The sequence below is a fragment of the Zingiber officinale genome, chromosome 10B (genome assembly GCF_018446385.1).
Source record: "Zingiber officinale cultivar Zhangliang chromosome 10B, Zo_v1.1, whole genome shotgun sequence".
Taxonomy (NCBI): Eukaryota; Viridiplantae; Streptophyta; class Magnoliopsida; order Zingiberales; family Zingiberaceae; genus Zingiber; species Zingiber officinale.
The window spans coordinates 96,521,671-96,541,274 of NC_056005.1; the positions used below are offsets into that span (position 1 = coordinate 96,521,671).

At 39.8% G+C, this 19,604-nt stretch overlaps 2 protein-coding genes across 2 annotated transcripts; one reads left to right on the forward strand and one right to left on the reverse strand.

Annotated features, from left to right (window-relative positions):
• The first annotated feature begins 1,721 nt into the window (after window positions 1–1,721).
• LOC122029386 (plant intracellular Ras-group-related LRR protein 3-like) lies at window positions 1,722–19,572 on the forward strand. Its single transcript, XM_042588353.1, has 3 exons — window positions 1,722–2,551; window positions 18,391–18,557; window positions 18,642–19,572. The coding sequence occupies exons 1-3, from the start codon at window positions 1,817–1,819 to the stop codon at window positions 19,288–19,290; spliced, it is 1,551 nt and encodes a 516-aa protein (XP_042444287.1). The 5' UTR covers window positions 1,722–1,816; the 3' UTR covers window positions 19,291–19,572.
• Window positions 3,106–14,974, reverse strand: LOC122029387. Its single transcript, XM_042588354.1, has 2 exons — window positions 10,548–14,974; window positions 3,106–4,949 (listed from the first exon to the last, which is right to left on the reverse strand). Exon 1 carries the CDS (start codon window positions 13,290–13,292, stop codon window positions 11,745–11,747), a length of 1,548 nt encoding a protein of 515 aa, XP_042444288.1. The 5' UTR covers window positions 13,293–14,974; the 3' UTR covers window positions 3,106–4,949; window positions 10,548–11,744.
• Window positions 19,573–19,604: the final 32 nt, after the last annotated feature.

A 19,604-nucleotide genomic window follows, 5' to 3' on the forward strand; every position in this document is an offset into this window, starting at 1 on the left:
CAGGACATCCCACGTTGTTTAGATATTAGATGAGATGGATCCACATATGTGAGAGCATATGATAGACAAGTTTTTTTTTATATGATAGATCCATCTTAAAGTATAGTGTGAGCCCCTTCATACAACACAGAACATAGAGGTCGACCTACGGGTAGAGATGAGCAAAGTAGCGTCGCATATCTTCTTTCAGAGATGCATCCACTTCAGGATCTAGGGTCTCTCAACCGACTGCAACATCTCGAGGGAGAGGAAGACGTGGAAGGGGGTCGAAGGTTCGCAATACTGAAACGCCCCATGATTACTCTCCAGTTCCACCCATCCATGATACTTATATTGAGAAATTACCTGTGTCTCCGCAACGTTATATTTCTCACACTGTTGATGTTCAACCTGATGGTAATTGTGGATTCAGGGCAATAACTGCACTAATTAGGTATGGTGAAGAAGGTTGGTTTCAAGTATGATTTGAGCTTATAGAAGAGATTCAACAAAATAAGGATCTATATGATCAACTTTATCCAGATCCAATTTTGGTAACCAATCTATTATTCTCATTGAATTGGTTCGAGCCGTGGACACTAGAAATATATTGGATGGACGCTATGCCTTTGGGAATTGTCATCACATCAAGGTACAATCTTGTACTTCATACATTTGGTGAGAATGTTGAGATTTGTTTTACTCACTTGCCATTAAGAACTCCTCCAGTTGCAAACCAAGAGCGTCGAGAAATAGCTATTGCTCATGTTGGCAATCACTTCGTATAAGTTTTCTTACATCCTCATTATCCTGTACCACCCATTCCAACTTGGTGGTGACAACATTCATCGTATGAAGCTAAAGGATGTGTCACTCGTTATAGGACACATGCTCATTTGTGGTACGAAGTAATAGGTGCACCACCACCAAACACGTTGGGAGCAGAATTTGGAGACAATATTGATTAAGATTTATATTTTTATATATTTTCATATTTTTTTGTATTATTACATGTACTCTTCATTTGAAAAAATATGTTTGTTCCTAAGTTATGAATGTGTTCACTATTAATTGTTAGTATTTTTTTTGTTAGTTTTAAATATAAACTAAAAATAAACAAAAAGATTATAAACATATAAAAAAATTATTCAAAAATATAAAACTCATAAAAAATTGATAAAAAAATTGATTAAAAAAAATTAATAAAAAACAAAAATTAAAAGAAAATAAATTGAAAAAATACAAGTATTATGAAAAAAATAATAAATTAAATTAATTAAAAATAAAAACTAAATAAAATTTATATAAAATAAAAAAATAAAGTATTGATAAAAATAATAAATTAAATTAATTTAAAAATAAAATTAAATAAAATTAAAAATATACAAGTATAAGAATTATTTTTAAATAAAATTAATTTAAAAAAAATTAAAACTAAATGAAAATTAAATGAAATTTAAAAAGAAAAAAAAAATCTACATCATTTGATACAAAGAGAAGAGGTGGAGGGAGGTGTGCGTCAGACCGGGGAAGCAGGTCTCCACTTATCTTCACTCCCCGTCGAATAATGAGTTTTGGACCGGTCGCTAGCTCTGTCGCCGTGATCCATTTGACACCTCTAAATGAGATATATTTTAGTTAAAAAATAATTTAAAAAATTATAAAATATAATTAAAGTTAAAATTTATAATTAATTAATGTGCACGCTGACTATTGTGCCCAACGGCCAGCCATCAATTCATCTCTCGATCCCACCGACCAGGTCTCACTTTCGTTCTATTCATCTCAATTCTTTCATCGTCTTTCGCGTCCCCCAATTCTTCGTCAACTCGACGCCATGGATCCCAACCCTAAATCCTTTCCCATCCTCTCCTACGTCATGTCTCGACTTCCCAAGGTGGCCTCCTTCAAGGCTGCCCAAATCCCCCACGATCACGACGACATCGAGCAGCCGACTCCGCCTGACCACTCTCGGAGCCAGCGCGACGACGAGGTCGAACTGATGGATCGTCTTCCCCTCCTCCATCGCCCCGCCCTCCTCTCCTCCATGGCCGCCTCTATAGCCGACGTCGCCCAAACCCGCTCCGTGCTCCGCACCATCGGCGACCGTCCTGACCACGAGTCCGTAGACACCGCCCGTGTCCGCGTCGCTGAGATCGACGAAGACCTCGCCCGACAGATCGAGGAGATCGAAGCCGCACCGTCCTCCGAGGAGGGGGATTTGCTCCTGTGGCGGGCGGAGCAGGAGGAGGAGTGCAGGGCCAGAGCAGAGCGGGAGAAGGTCGCCCTGCGCGCCGTGATTCAACTGGACGAGATGCACGAATCTTATGAGAGGCTTCTGAGGGAGGCGGAGGAGAGGTTGGTGAAAATATATGATGCCGAGGACGTTTCTGCGATGGTGCAGGAGGAGGGGAAGGAAGTGAATGATAAGGTGATTGCTGTTCTGCGACAAGGGTCGGAGAAGGACTTGGGCAGTGTGGACCTTTCAGGCCAACAACTCAAGTATCTACCTGAGGCATTCGGGAAGCTGCGAGGCTTAATCTCTCTCAACTTGTCCGACAATCTGCTAGAGGTTTGCTTCCGTGTCTTCTCTCCCGTTAGCATAATTCTCAAATTCTGTGGAATATATGCATTCTGAGCATGGCAGTGACTTCATTCTTATTACTACGGTCTTAACTTGTTATGGGTGAGTGTTGATTTCCATGTCCATTAGGATTTAGAATGCATGATCCTCCAATCCTTCTACCTGATACCGTCCCTAGTAGTTTAATTATAGGAAACATTATCATTTTTGTCAAACCTTATTAACAGGTAAATCTTTTGCATTTTCCTAAACCTTGAGTCAGGATAAATACAATGCCACTTCTCCTTCTTTAAAGTGATGTGCATATCCTGTATAGATTTATTTCACTTCCGCACATGTTTAACATTGAATTATATGGGTACTTGAGAACCTCACTGGACCAGTGCTAAATTTCAGATTGATGGAAATATACAATGAAGAATGTCCAAATGTAACACTTTTTCCTATTAACAAATTTCATCCTCCAGATACTAAAACTTAGATGAAGTAATTGGTTGATCATGTAAAATATTGATTATCAATATCCATAAGCAAGATTTCTATCTTGTAATTATTATTGTTGATTTGATGCTTCTGTCAGTTACATATGAAACTGCATGATTAATAGGCAGAACTTTGATGTCAACGTCCTAATTTATTGCTTTGGAGAATAAGGCCGATGTTAGAAAACTCCAAAATTTACTTGCTTATGTCAACGTACATACGAAGAAGCGTGCATCAGAGGCCATTTCAAAGAACGAGGAGTGGTGCCATATGACATTCACCCATAAATAGGCATTTATGATGGCAATCAAATCATTCTGTTGCCAAAGCGTCTCTCCGTGCGTCCTCGGTACCCCCTTCTACACAATGCGTCTATGACAAGAAGTTTTTAAAAAAATGTTACAAAGCGTCCAAGGCGTAAAGGAAAATAGGAATTTTTTGGACGACTCTAGTAAAAGGGGCGAACAGACGAAAAATAGAACTTGGGTCCAGCCAGTCGGCTACACCTCCTTCGACTAGATTGAATGGGAGGTTAGTGATACGGGATGTAACGAGTGGACCAGAAGATGATGTGCCGGTCAAAGTCAAGGTGACGTGACGATCAAAGTAAAGGGAAAAGAGCATTCCTCACCTGGCTTGGTTGTGCGCCTAGCCCGACCGGATTACAAGCTGTTCGGGAGAGGGTGGACCGACCCTTAAGCCGACCGAACATAAAGGGTTTAGTGCATTACTCTTAAACTGAAAAGATAACATGCCTGATTGGGTTTAAAGAAGATCAATCTTATAAGTTTGGCCGAAATGTCCGACCCATCTCATAATCGACCCGCCATAGGTCTAGTCAATATAAGGGTTAATCTCCTCGATTCTTATAAATCTCCCTACACACACCCAGTTGACCCTATTACAGTTCAACCCTACGGGTTTCCACGGGACTATACGCCTGCGTATCCATTTGATCATGGGGCCGGAGAGGTTCATATGACTCCATACCCATCTCTTATACACACCAGTGTAAGGTGACTCTCCTTATAAACCCAGCCAGACAAAATGTCGACCGGGCCTACGGTACCTAGCTTTATATTATCTCCCAACATGGATTTCCAATACGTCCAATGCATTATATTATTGTCCAAACGGATTTCTAATAGTATTCAATACATAACAAAGCATCTTAATACGAGGACAAACATAAAGACGGTTGACCTTATAGGTCGGTCGAGATATACTCAGCCGACAAGATGAGCAAAGAATTTTAACAACCACATGTCAGAGAATATTCTGTTAGAACCTTCTCGAAGGATTATTGTGTCTCTTATCAACTGATCACTTATGACTGCATATTCTTTCAACGGCCTTAACAACGACATAAGGTATAAACAACAAAAGAGGTATACATATGGGTAAATGGAAAATTTCTCGGATAATTATTACACGTTGCCTAGGTTGTACACTTTCCATTACCCAACAACCTCTAACATTCGAAGCCACCTCATGATTACGGAGGTTATAAGAGGTGATATATAAAGGGGGTCCTCTCCGTTGGCAAGGTACATTCTCTGAATATCTGAAGCTTACTCTTGCGCGCACATTCTTTATTGTGCATCATTCATCCTTTAGGAATTGTACTGGTTTGAACGTCGGAGGGCTTTTGCCAGGGACTCCCTCTCCTGGTTTTTGAGCATTCATGTTTTGTTTGCTCATATGAACATGCGCAGGATCGAAAGGAAGCCTCTCTATGGAGTAAGAAGTCTTCTCCCGGCCAACAATCTAGCCATCGTGCCCAGCACGTCGTCTTTTTTTTTTTCAGATAGGATCACCAAGTGTCCAAACTCTTTGGTTTACTTGGACTTCCATCATGCGAAGACCTCTTGAACTTCCATGCCTAACATTTGACCTCCCTGGCCTGCAAATACTTTCATATGCTTGTCAAGCTATGTGCATGTACATGTTTGATACACCATATCAGACCGCTACAATTATTTAACTTATGGTCCAAACATCAGAGTTCATGCAATACACATACTTGGGGTGTAATTGCATCAACACTACTGAGGTTGGGGAGAGATGTTCGCAGGTCAGGTCCACAATCTTTAGGCGAACCATTGGGCTAATGGGGAGTTTGGTCCTGTGACCTTTATGCAAACCCTCAAGGTTGGGGAGAGATTACTGTAAGTCAACCTCATATCCTTTACGTGAACCATAAAGAGATGTTCGAAGGTCGATCTTAGAGTCTTTAGGTGAACCACTAAGAGTAAAAGGGAGAGGTCGATCTTGTGACTTTTATACAAACGATTGAGGTAGATGAATGACTATCGTAAGTTGACCTTAGGCCTTAGGCGAACCATTGAAGCTACGGGGAACCTAATTACGCAACCTTTACACTTGACATTGAGGATGGGGACCATAAGTTAACCCTAGAGTCTTTAGGCGAACCTCTAAGTTTAAAGGGTGTTCTTATCTTGCAAGTTTTAGGCAAATCACTAAGGTTGGGGAACACTATTGTAAGTTGACCTTAGAGCTTTTAGGCTAATCATTGATGCATTGGGGGAGCTCGATCCCATGAATTTTAGGCGAACCACTGGGGTTGGGAAGAGATTACAATAAGTTGACCCCAAAGTCTTTGGGTGAACACTAAGGCAAATTGTTTCATCTTTAGCTTTGACCCATTTGGAGAAATAGTCAACATTTACTATAAAAAATTTCCTTTGGGTTGGACCTAAATGGAACAGTCCAACAATATTTCTTCCTCATTTGTCAAAAGGGCAAGCTTTTACTGCAACCTTCATCATCTAGTTGATACTACATATGGTTGTGTTTCTCACAACTTGGTAGGTCTCTGCTATTTGAATGACTTCCCCATCCATTGTGGGTCAGAAGTAGTCTACCAAAAAAGCTTTTTTTGGGTGAGTACCCTGCTGCCTAAGGTGGTCCCCACTACAATTAGACCGCCCTAAGCACTAAAGGAGAGGTTAGAAAAAAGATCTCATGTAAAGAACTCCATTGATGAGGGTGAATTTGAGTGCCCCCTCCTCTTAATACTCCATGCCTTGAGGTCTATATTATGGAGTTTGCCCAAATTAAAGATATGCCAAAATGTCTATTCTCCAATTAGGTCTTCTTGTGGAGATCGAGGGTCAATTTGCAGTGCAAGCTCAAGGTGTGCAATGACTTCTCAACCTATCCACATGCCAGTGAGTTAACCATCTTTGCAAGTTCATTGACTTTAATGTTCTCTTCCCAAGGTATCTGCTTAAGGATCTCACTGAAGTCCTCCTTAGCTCTTTCATAAACTTGCATACTTTTTGAACTTGTCGTTTCATGCTTCGTTTGAGCTGTTGACCTGCCAAGTGACCAATTGGATGCTTGAATGCACCACTACTCGTGTAACCCCCATGGCCTTAGCTGCCCCAAGCCCAATAAGCAAAGCCTCATGTCTCATTGTCAGAAACCTAGAAGCTCAATTGGATGACCAACTTCAACTCATCCCCTTGGGGCAAGACTAACACCACCCCTACTCTACTTTCTTTCCCTGTGGAAATTCCATTAACGAATACTCTCCAAAGCTCTTCTTTTTGACCAGCAAAGGCTTTAGGATAAGTAAGGACCTTAGCCATTGAACTAATTGTTAGGACGGTGATGAGGTGTGATAGGAAGTAGGGTCTAAGTTTTGAATTTTGGAGCCGTAAGAGTTAATGTCATTGGTAGCTTTTCTAAGTTAGTGTATCTTAGCTTGACTCCTGTGAGAAGGTGTCTAACGTAATATATGGGCTTTTGCACTGAGCCCTCTTGTCAAAGAACTGAGATGACAACACCTTATAAAGTTGAGACGTATATCTAGAATTGCTCTCCTAAAATATACTGAAATAGAGATGGGAGGTTGGTATTTCTTGAGGTCGGTGAAGGCCACTTTTTGTCTCAAGTTAAAGTGAGTTGTTTTGCTCAAGACTTTAAAGAAAGGAAGAGTTTGGTCAATTGACCTAGAGATAAATTTGAATAGAGCTATGATCTGCTAGACGCTACACGAGAGAGTCATAGTAGAACTTATATCCTAAATGATTTGGACTTTTTCAAGATTGGCTTCAATCCCCTTTTTTGTAACAATATAGCTGAGGAACTTCTTGCTCTTGACCTCCAACACACATTTGATCGGGTTGAGTTTGTGGCCATACCTTCTTCTAGCCATTTCAAATGTCTCCTCGAGGCTAGACAAGGTTGGCTGCCTTGATTGTCCTCTCACCAATATGCCATCATGCACTTTGACATTTCTACTGATATGAGGGTTGAAAATCTTATCCAAAGTCTCTAGTAGGTTGCCTTTGCATTCTTAAGCCCAAAGGGCATTGCAATATGGTAAAAAGTTCTCACCTTATCTTGGTCGGCCTTTTCTAAAGGGATTTGGTGATACCCTGATAGGCATCGATCATACAAATGAGTTCATGGTCAGCACTGAAATCCACGAGCTGATCTATCCTCGGGAGTGAGTAACAATCTTTGGGATAAAACATGTTGAGGTCATAGAAAACCATGGACATTCACCACTTGCCAAAGTTATGGGCATTAGCACTATATTGGAAGTTAGGTCATTCGGAAGTGAATCTCCCTTGTGTGCCAAGCTTTCAATAGCTTCCATCTCGGTTTGAATCACCTCATCCTTGCATGACCTAAGAGACCTAAGGGTAGATTCTTATTAAGTCCTGAGATGACTAGACAAATATATTCCCACTTCTGGTAAGGCATGCTATCAAATCTTCTTTAAGGTCAATGTTCAAATTGGCGGTGATTCTGGTGACCTCTAGTCATCCTAGGATGACTTGAACTAGCTCATGCTCATCCTTAGTGGTTACTGTCAGGGCTGCCTCTTATAGGATGTGTACCTCCTGACCTGCATTTCTTTTTGATCACACAAATTCGCCCATGGTATGGGCCCTTTTTACATTGTCTTTGATCATTTTTACATTACACTTTCAGGTATTGGAAATTTGATCTTTGGTGTTAGGGTGAAGCCACTGCAATGAAAACGCTTAGAGTGGGGCGCCTTAAGATGACGTAAGGTGAAGGAGCGTCCATGATAGTGAAAGAAACCATCCTAGTTCTCCGCTTAGGGTTCTCCCCAAATGAAAGTAATAAACTAATCTCACCTAGGGATTGAATTGCATGCCTCAAGAAACCAAGTAGGGCAGTCATAGGTCGGAACTCAGCTTGCTTGTTTATGTATTTCTCAACTTGTCCTAAGATCTTATTAAGGCCTTTTCATTGCACGAATGGCTAGTAGGCATCCGTGATTTATCTCCTCCATGTTAGCTTAGGGACGGATTGGCAGGGGGCGCAAGGGGCAATGGGGGCGAGCAAATCACCTTTTGCCACATTGTTAAGGCCTTTTCACTTGAGAGCGAAAGAACTCTCCTCCTAGAGGCCCTAGAGGAATGCGTTTGTTAGCATCTCAGAAATAGCGGAAGGTACCTCCAAAGCTGCCTCGGTGTCTTCCTGAAGTGACTCCTATCCATGTTGCTTTAGGTTGAATAAGCTAAGGGCCGTCTTCTGGTATTTCTTGTTATTGGCAAAGTTGCGTAAGAATGCCAAGCCAAATCCTCATTCGGATTGGATTGTGTCAGGATTCAGCATGTTGAACCATTATTGAGTTGATCATATCCGACTAGGGTTGTCAGGAAGACTAGAGAGTTCACTGTGTTCATGTATTGATGCAGTAGGGGGACATTCTTGAATCTGCACAAGTGGTCCTCATGATTAGTTGTGCCGATGTACTCACCTACTTGTAGTGGCTTGAAATTAGTTTGTAACTCTTCAACTAGAATTGTTCCTGAAAAGCAGTCCATGCCTTCTCGGAGCTTGTCATATGGATCTTTTTGGTCGTTTAGGTAGGTACGACACCCATGAATACATTTTGCTTTAACTCCTTGAGGTTGATATTGAGATCCAAGTTCTCTAGCTCGGATTTCTATGGTTTGGGAGGATTCTGAGTAGTACTTCTCCTGAGGACTTCCTCTGCGGCAGTGGGTGATCAACTAAGCCAAACTAATGGGCCCCACCTTTGTCCCCAGATTATTTGGGTGTGAGTTGGTTGCATTGACTGACATCCCCGAATTGGCTCTTCTTGTGGTTCCAATTTCAACATCTTGACTTAATTTAATATGTTTCCGACATACAACACAAAAAAATGATGTTGCTGAAAGTTGCCAATAAGTGAATGTTAAAGTGGAAGGGATGATGTAGGGATCAGTCGCCATGGTGGCTAAGGACGTAAAGTGTAATCTGACTTGCACAACCTTGTTTGAGGGTGCCGAAAGTTTTTTCTAATGGGGTTCCCTCCATGCTTAAGTTGTAAAGGTCTAGTGGACAATGGAAATTAGGAAGCCCACACTTGGTTAATTATAGGCAGGAGATTAAGAAATGCTCATGGAGATTGTGGTCAGAATCTCTGACCGTTTCAGCTATCAATCTCAGCTTAATGATCATTTAATGGTGGCAGCTTCCATTAATGTGAATTACTAGTTAGAAATGACGATCATGGAGGAATCTTGTAAGAGCATAGGCTACGCTTGCTAGTGGTCAATAACTGCATGGGGACTGCTGATTCTAGAGAAGAGATGGACCACGAATGTGGCCTTGTAAGTTGAGTGAGCAAAGAGCTCAAGAACTAAGGTGAACGGAGAGCTTGAGAGACCGTTTTGATTAGAGAGCTCTTCATTTCACTTGTCGACCTAGTTCGAGAGGTTGACTCGTAGAGTGCCAACGTGCCAACTTGGTCCATGAGGTCGACTCATAAAGGTGCCATTGTTTCAAGAGGTTGGCCCATAGATGTGTTAACATGCTGACCTGGCCCACGAGGTCGGCTTATAGAGGTGCTAATGTGCCAACCTGGCTCAAGAGATCAATCCTCTAGCCTAAGGTCTTTGAGCACCAAGTGGTATGCTAACGTAGAGTAGGACCGTGTAGGTATGACTTACTGACCTGGAGTAAGATTTTTATCCCGGATTATCATATGACTAATAATTCTAATACCTCTAACACACTTTTTCAAGTTGGAACATTTATGTACAACTCATTGCATAGACAAGAAAATGTAGATTAGAGCATGATAACGAACGAAAGACAATCCTCTCACAGCTAAAGCAAAGCTTTGACTAAGCACGTAGGCATCAATTCCGTGATCACAGGCAACATTTCAATAGAGATTGGATAAAGAGAGATCCCATTAACTTATCTTAGAAAGCTTCTCCTTGAGGCATAAATAGCATCATGCGACAAACTAAAGAAATAGGAGAAAGAATCACTCGATGAAAGTGTTGAATACAATTACAAGGATGATTTATTTGCATCTAATTTGGTCATATTTTGGTGTCACGCAACCTAATGGTGTTTTAATTAACATTAGAGTCTGCCCTTGCAGGAGCAGCTTGCATGATCTATGTGGTTAACTTGGATAAAACGGAAAGAAAATTATTGACAATAGTGAGATTTTTATAAAAAGTAACAATGTTACCTTCTATTCGAACTCCCCCATTCATTGCTCGAATAAAGTTACAGCCAATAATCATTTGGATCTTATCTCCCAATGCCATAGGAAAACTGTATGTGTATGGTATTCGGAAATTGTTGTCACCAATCATCATCCTTCCTTGCTTTAATTTTAATCTTGCTATTTGCTGAGAATTGATTCCAGAAAAATGTACCAAAAATGAATTTTCTTCAAGAGCATTTCTTGGTACGGAATGCTGATCAACACAGCAAGTTGTAGCGCCAATATCTAAGATTGCCTTTAGGGTGAACTTAGGAATTCCTGGAATATCAATTTCCACTTGCAGATTATACAGCAAATTTTTAACTAATCAAGGATTTTTACCTCCTTGTACTGTCGAGATCTTTTCCGTTGCTTCAGTAAAAAGAACATGTGCAAGTTGTATATTATCCTCATCATCTTCCTCAATATGAGTGTTTGCAAGATTATTAAAGTCGTGCTGTAGATCATGTTCCAGAACCATCTCCTCATAAAGCTTTTTATAATAGGTTACTTCTTGCTGTAGCCTTTCCATCTCAGCTTCACACCATAAAATGTATTTTTGTTGTTCCTGTAACAATTTGTTAGGGAAGAAAGGCGTAGAGGAGGGAGGTAATATAGGTACCTTTTGTCCAAAATAATATAGACTGCATAAATTGCATGAGGTGATTAAACAATTTGGGCAATGAATTCGTGCCCTCTTTTGTGTGTCTCGTTGGCATCCCATGCATTTTGTTGGTTGTGGGGGATAAGTGTCCCCATTGGCTATCCATTGGTGAGCACACTCATACTGCTGATCTGTTACTTTAATTTGTGGCCTCTAACCTCCATCTATTTGCCCCAGCATAAAAATATTTTCAGAGAGTACCAAGGTTTGTATTGATCTTTGTAGATCATTTGTTTCTTCTCCTTCTAAAATACTATAAATGGCATCACTTAAGTTTTCTCCTTCTTGTATTGACAGTATTTCACAGTCATCAGGAATATCAAGTTCCTCAAACATGACAACTCTTTTGCTGCTTTTTTTATCATTTGGGCAATTCCTTGCAAAATGGCCTTCCTGTCCACAAAGATAACATTTGCATTTCTTATTTTTTAATAAATGCTTACGTTTTTCTACTCGCGCATGGGTATCGTGTGGTTTCCCTTTATAAGTCCTGCTCCTTCGGAGGCCATATTTCGTCATTCCTGATCCTCCTGATCCCTTATAATACCTGGGATGGGTATTTGACTGCAAAAGGAAAGATCTTTTAATGATCTTTTGAAAGCAGCATCCTTGCATTCCTGTTCCAAAAATTTATATGCAAATAATACCCTAGGAATAACACCAACTGTTAGTCCCTTATATTTTTCATCGACAGTTTCCTTAATTCGCTTACCAAGATCTCTAGGCATTTTGAACCAGAATTTTTCTGATAATTCAGGTCCTGTATATAAGCGACCTGTTTTTGATGCAAGACGCATATAGTCATTCATGTATTGGAGAATATTTTTCATATTGTCGCATGAGAGTTTTTCTAAATCTCGGTAGGCCTCATCCTGAATCACAGTTGTTTCTGATGAAAAGACCCTCCTCATTTGAGATAGTATATTTTGAGTTCGGCGCCTTCCGTCTGCTGCTTGAATAAGGGCATCATATTCATTAGAATATGTCATTCGCCATTGTATCCAGATTAATTTTTCCATTTCTCCTAGCAGGTTCTCCATATATTCAATCTTTTCTGCTGGATCAGTAAATCCTTGAGCAGCAACATGATTTAAAGTTATCGATTCCCATCTAGAGAAAACATCTTGAAATAATCCCAGCTGCTCTGGTATAACAAAAATTGCTCCTCTTTGTTGTGCGGAAGGAAGAGTCCACATTTCAGTATTTCGATTTCTTTGGAATTTTGGGTTTCGAAATATGGGCTGTGTGGATGGCTGCTGTGTAGCTGGGCCTGCATCTTGTACTGTTGGAGGATATCCCGGTAGCCCCATAGCTATATCAGCAGGTGGCTGATAGGGCGAAACTACTGTACTTGTTGAGTATATTTGTTGATTTGCTTCTTGCCTTGGTATGGAATTTATTAAGTTCCGTAATATCGGGTATTCCATTTCATAGCCTGTTGCTAAGAGTTGAGAAGATTCAGAGGCAAAAGGATTACCAAATTCTTCAATGTCTTCATAAGAATCCCATATTACGTCCTTTGGTGGAGATAATTGTGCATCCTTTGGTTGAGATAATTGTGCCAAATATTGAATATATGAGAAATTACTATCTTCCTCCGGAATATCATCAAAAGGGTCCTTGGACCGGGGTACAGAGGCCCATGGGCTTGTAGTCCCTGCAAGGTCTTTAGATGCTTCCTTTGGTGACAGAGCTTCCTCTTCCAAGAATGCAGATAACGCATGTTTCTCTTTCGGTAGTTGCACATCCAAATTTGGTTTAGATTCCTCAACCACTTCGTCATCCCATGAAGGTGGGGGTAGTTCCAAATCCGGAAGAGCTTTGGGAATATCATAATTAACATAATAGTCAAACTTCCCACTTGGTTGACCCAAGGTATCCCATCGTCCGGTAGAATATTTAGCCTTTGATTTTGATTTTTTCTTTTTAGAATTACTTCCTGTGGATGATTGGACATCTGTAGATCCGAACCCACCAATTTCTCTATTAGTGGTTGACAGCTGAGTAACTTCATAGATATTTGGGTGAATAATTTGTTCAAAGATTATTTGTGCTATTGACATACCCTGTGGGATAAAAACCCTTTCATCAGAATGATTAAAAAGTAAAACAAATATTCACCTCGATAATCTGAGTCTATTACTCCAGCTCCAATGTTAAGCCCGAGTTTCCAAGCTATGCTGGATCGAGCTGCAATTCTTCCATAGGTTCCCCATGGAATTTTCAGGCTAAGCCCTGTTGGAACTAAGGCTCGTCCTCTGGGTTCTATAATAATGCTTTGGTCAGCGACAAGGTCAAAACCTGCTGCTCCAGAGGTTTTATTCTTCATCATCACTGCTATACTAGTTAACTTATGAACTAGTATATAAGGAAAACTTTCTTGATTTGAAGCTTCAGGATATTGTGTTGGATCATCCTCATAATTAACTTTGATGGCTTTTTCTTTCAAGACTGCCAGAAGCTCGTGCTCAATTTCATCATTTTGTTCTCGAGCTGCAGTATAGTTAGTAAAGCTAACAGATATTCTGCCATCCACTAAATTTCGACTGTTTACCTCCATTGGTTGTATGGGAATACATATTTGTGTTGGTCGTATTACCCAGTCCAACCCTAGTAATGGGGTAGTAGAATAGCGCCTTCCAGGTAATGCCCTGATGCTATGGCTGGTGAGATAATCTACCACTCGAATTTCATAAGCAAAACCTGTATTTGGGGTATTAGAGAGACGACCCACCATTCCTCTTGTGATAAGAAGATTTGCCTCCCCGCTTTGCCATTGATCATAACCTCTTGTAAGAATGGATAACTGTATATTCCTGTAGAAGTCATTGATTGTCATCATAATATCAGGAATAATATATATCATTTGGCTGCCTCTAGTTAAGTCCACCTCCATAGTAGCCAATATGGATTGATCTCCCATCCATCGATTGTCTCGAAAAATAATCAGTGCCAGTACTCCTTCCTGTCGATGGAGTGTTTGAATGCGTATCTGAAGGATTCCTAAGTGTATGTACTGCATATGACTTCTTTGGAGTTGTCGGAAACTATCTTCTTGTATAAAATTCCGATCAACTTGATTATTGTTGATTACTAGAAGGGGTTCTTCAGATCTGTGCATATACACACGATGATGCTCATCGTCCCTTCTTGAATGATATAATACTTCTGCCGGAACTATGGAAGCCCGTTCAGTCATGGATGATTGCAATTTTGCTTGTGGATCTAACTGTTGTTCAATTGTATAAACAGGGGAAGGCCTCCCTGTAATCCTTCGTCCCAAGCGTTGTACGACTCTTTTAGTGTTGTGTAACCTTCGTTGGGTTTGTCTATACTCCCTGATTTGATCTTCAAATAAAGGTGCTTGTATTATAGAGCTACTCTGAGAAGTGTTAGCTCCTGTTTGTTGTTGAGCCATTATTTCTTGAGTTTAGCCTGTTCCTGCTTTAATATAGAATAAAGATCTTTGAAAACCCTTAGTTTTCCTATCGTTTCTTTTGGCTTACTTGAACTTCCTAAAGAAAGGTTTTGAAGTTTTGTGATAATGTCTTCAGGTAAAGGTTGTTGAGATTTTTGTTTTGATCGTTCAAGGGTAGAGATGCTGGTTTGAATTTCTTCTAATTTTTCAGAGATCTGGACTAGCAATTGTATTTGGGTATTATTTTGCTTGATAATAGTGGCTAACGAGGAATTAGCTCCCTGATAGTCACTCGGTTTTGCAAACCCTACAGCTGGTGATTCTATTGGATCAGTTGCTTGGAAAGCTTCTCGATAGGGGTTGTGTTTCTTGTTATAGCAAAATTGTTCATAACAAATATTAAGAAGGGCAGTTCCTTACCATCTTAGCTCACACAAGTGTTTGCTTGATTTCACAAGCCTCTCGTTGTGATTTCTCAGGGTAAGACTTGTTCTTTTGCTAATTTAGTTTGCATAATACCAACTTCTTAATAAAAGCCTAAACAACCTTGCTCTGATACCAAAAATGACGCGGAAGCGGAAGAGAAGATTGAAGTAAAAGAGATAAGAACTTAGATAAGAACTTTAAAACACTTACTAAATTACAGACGCTTCTTACTTCAGATAGCTTTGCCTGAGTAAAGCTCAAGTTAGGCTTGAATGCTTTGCAAAGGCTCCTCTCTTCGTCTTATATAGACAGGGAAGAAAGCCTCGGTTGCTCAGTGGGCCCCATCGACAGGCTATCATCCTTATCAGATAAGAGCGAATAACATGAAGTGTCTTGACATGACTAAAGAAGGAATATGTTCCTTCATACTTTACAACACATGACACACTTTATAAACATGACACGACATAAAGAGGGAATATATTCCCTCTTTTACAGCACATAAAGTTGACATAACTTAAAGAAGGAATATATTCCTTCTTTACAGCACATAAAGTTGACACGACACAAAGTTATTCTAAACTTTGAAGTTGGACATGCGTCGTACTGCATCACTAAGTAAATACGCCGTTTGCTCCAGTTGTTTATCGATTTGTCTTGTAGCAAGCAACCAATCATGCCACCAATTGTCTTTGGTACTGAGAGACTGACATTCACGTACTTTGAGCATATGTATTATACGTAATTGCTGTAGTGCATTTTGTGCTTGTACCGCGATTTGTTGCTGTAGTTGATGTAATTCTTCTCATCTTTTGTTATCATCCTCAAGACTGATAGGGTATGTTTTTGTCTTGAGTTTTTGTTGGTATTGTTCAACTAGTGAGAGAGGCTGTTGATTGCCTCCAAAAGACTCGCTTCTGCTTTCGGTGTTGGTGCTTGTTGGACTTCCTGGAGAGCCTGGGGGATTAATTCCAGACCATTGAGAACTGCTTCCGGTCATTCTGAAATAGTAGGACAAGTAATTAGTCGAGATAAAGAATCCGCGAGTAAATTATTCTTGCCTTCAATGTGTTCAATTTTAATGGGAATGCCGGTGCCCGTTATATAATCCGTAAATGCAAGCCAACGGATCCTTGAAGGTTTATTTGTTGTTGTTTTTCCGAAGAAGCTAATGATTGTCTGACAATCTGTTCGGATTACTAGCACTTTTTTATCAAGATAATAAATCTTTAATGCCTCAAGGGAGTTCATAACAGCATAGATTTCTGTGTCTATAGCTGATTTTGAGGGAGAAAATTTGCCATTTGCATAAGCACATATCTTTTCAGAAGATTGAGGATCATACTTACAGTGTTTCCATTTACAAACCCCTCCCCAACCATCAGAAGAGTCATCATTTTCAAGAATAATAAAGCTTTCTTCTAGGAGAATTTCCAGATAAGGAAAATTTCTGACGATATTTTTGATCTGCTGTACTAATAGCCAGTCATGGGAATTCATGCGTTTATCCCCAGTGGGCTTATTTTAGCATAAAGGGGGCTGAGTAACTTGCCTAGATTGGGAATATAATTCCTTGCGTAATTAAGAATCCCAAGCCATGATCGCATCCCCTTTTTGTTCATCAAATCTTCTTCTTGGAATTCAGTGATTTTTGTAATAATATGCGGCTGAAGTTTTATACGCCGATTTCCTAGTATGACACCTAGGAACTCAATCTCAGGAACTACTATTTTTAATTTGGTAGGACTAAGAATTAGCCCGTTATCTTGGCATATAGAGAGCATAATCTTCAGGTGTTTTGCATGTTCTTGTTCTGATTTCGAGAAAACCAATATATCATCAATGTAAACCGTAATAAAATCTTCAGTGCCTTTAAAACATTCGTCCATTTTTCTCTGGAAGACTGCAGGAGCATTTTTCAGGCCGAAAGGCATCACGAGCCATTCAAAAAGTCCATTTGGTACCCAAAAGGCCGTCCATTCTATAGAGTCTGGGTGCATTGCTACCTGATAAAAATCGCTTTTTAAATCAAATTTTGAATAAATTGAACTTGTACCAACCTTTTGGAGAATCGTGTTGATTCTTGGTAAACTATATTGGTCCTTGTTGGTTAAATCATTAAGACGCTTATGGTTAAAGACCAGCCGTTCCTTGCCCTTCTTTTCCTTTCCAGTAACTGGGTCAATTGTTGTGCCAGAGTTGACAATGATTGTTGTGGTCCGATGCTGAGTTTTGCTTGGTCGTATAACTCCAAGTTTTAATAATGCATCTACATGCTTGGTGAAAGCAGATTTTTGTGTCGGCGTTAGATGCTTAATAGGTTGGTCTTCAATAATGAAATCTGGGTTTTTGATGTCTAATCTGCACAGAATCTTATTTTTGCCCTAATGCTGCAATGAGTTTTCCCTAATATAGCCTTGTTGTTCTAACTCCTTTAATAGAGGTCCGAACTGTTCCGAAAAGGCTTGTGATGATTGACCAAGAGAATAGAAAAACACTTCTTTTATTTGTAAATATTCTTTTTCATCAAGATTTAATTCCTGTGTGGCTGCTGCTTGTGTATGTACTTCTGGAAAAGTATTGACAATAGTGAGATTTTTATAAAAAGTAACAATGTTACCTTCTATTCTATCTCCCCCATTCATTGCTCGAATAAAGTTGCAGCCAATAATCATTTGGATCTTATCTCCCAATACCATAGGAACACTGTATGTGTATGGTATTCGGAAATTGTTGTCACCAATCATCATCCTCCCTTGCTTTAATTTTAATCTTGCTGTTTGCTGAGAATTGATTCCAGATAAATGTACCAAAAATGAATTTTCTTCAAGAGCATTTCTTGGTACGGAATGCTGATCAACACAGCAAGTTGTAGCGCCAGTATCTAAGATTGCCTTTAGGGTGAACTTAAGAATTCCTTGAATATCAATTTCCACTTGCAGATTATACAACAAATTTTTAACTAATCGAGGATTTTTACCTCCTTGTACTGTCGAAATCTTTTCCGTTGCTTCAGTAAAAAATGAAAGGCTGGCAAAACTCATACTTTAGTGATTGTGTAAAAACCAAGTTTGTCAGTGTGTCATGGTAATTTCCCAAAAGAATATCACTAGTAAATGCACATTGTTCAAGAGGCTATTTAATATACTGGTCAAACAGTTTTGTTTTCTTCTCAATGCCAGTAGTTTACATAGTTCCTGAGATAAGACACTTTCTTCTTATTATTTATGCATTGCTTTCAACTCAGGAACCACTTTGTGGCTTGGTTGTTGCTCAAAACACACTAAACTTCTTGAATCTTTTTGATCTTTCTACAGGCTATTCCAGATGCCATAGCAGGGTTAGAATGTCTAGAGGAACTTAGACTATCGTCCAACAGTCTTATTTCACTGCCTGATTCCATTGGACTTTTCCCAAAACTAAAGATTGTGGACGTATCGAGTAACAAGCTCAAGTCCTTGCCAGATAGCATCTCAAAATGCAGGTATTACTCGACAAAGCTTTTTCGTATGAAAAATCTTTTACATAGTTGCTAGAGTGACTCATTGTAGCTTTACACTAACTTCAGGTCGTTGGTTGAGCTGGATGCAAGTTATAATGAACTAGCTTATTTGCCAACTAATATAGGATATGAGTTGCAGGATCTAGAGAAACTATGGATCCACCTCAATAAACTACGCTTTCTTCCCACATCTATCTGTGAGATGATATCATTGCGCCTATTGGATGCCCATTTCAATGAACTTCACAGACTTCCAGAGGCCATTGGGAAGTTAACAAATCTTGAAATATTGGATCTTAGTAGCAACTTTAATGATCTGCAAGAGCTTCCTGCAACCTTTGGCGATCTGATCAGCCTTAGGGAACTTGATCTTAGTAACAACCAGATACATGCATTGCCCGATACATTTGGCCGTCTAGACAAGTTGACAAAGCTTAATTTGGATCAGAACCCCTTAGTCATCCCCCCAATGGAAGTTGTAATCCAAGGTGCGGAAGCAGTGAAGGAATACATGTCGAAGAGGTTGCTCGATTTGTTGTTGGAAGAACAGAGGAAGAGTATTGCTGAAGCAGACTCACCTGCTCAAGATGGTTGGTTGACACGAAGCACGTCGTGGCTGAACAATTGGGTTAGCGGAGTTTCTGGAGGTGTTGCAGATTACCTTGGTGCGGGGCAGAAGTCTGACAGAGATTCATATCTTGATCAGCAGCTGTGAATAAAGATCCTCCTGATAAACCTTGCAGAGGGAATATTTGGCTATTCTTGTTTGTAAAGAAGGGGTGCAGAAATAAACTGAGGACTAGTATTTCACTTTCAAAAGGGTGACTTTTTCAAGTTCAGTCCGTTCTTGTTGAAATTTCTTTTATTAATGAGATTAATATAATAGGTTTGGGTTTTGTCTGTTAACTCATTGACAAGTCAAACCTTAACAGGTAAATCTTTTGCATTTTCCTAAACCTTGAGTCAGGATAAATACAATGCCACTTCTTTCTTTAAAGTGATGTGCATGTCCTGTAGGATCCAATAGAT

Excerpts from the sequence above, each read along its gene's own strand:
- LOC122029386 (XM_042588353.1), top strand. The coding sequence starts at position 1,817 with ATGGATCCCAACCCTAAATCCTTTCCCATCCTCTCCTACGTCATGTCT. Across the intron at positions 2,552-18,390 it reads TGTCCGACAATCTGCTAGAG|GCTATTCCAGATGCCATAGC; the intron begins GTTTGCTTCCGT and ends ATCTTTCTACAG. Across the intron at positions 18,558-18,641 it reads GATAGCATCTCAAAATGCAG|GTCGTTGGTTGAGCTGGATG; the intron begins GTATTACTCGAC and ends CACTAACTTCAG.
- LOC122029387 (XM_042588354.1), bottom strand. The coding sequence starts at position 13,292 with ATGTCAATAGCACAAATAATCTTTGAACAAATTATTCACCCAAATATC.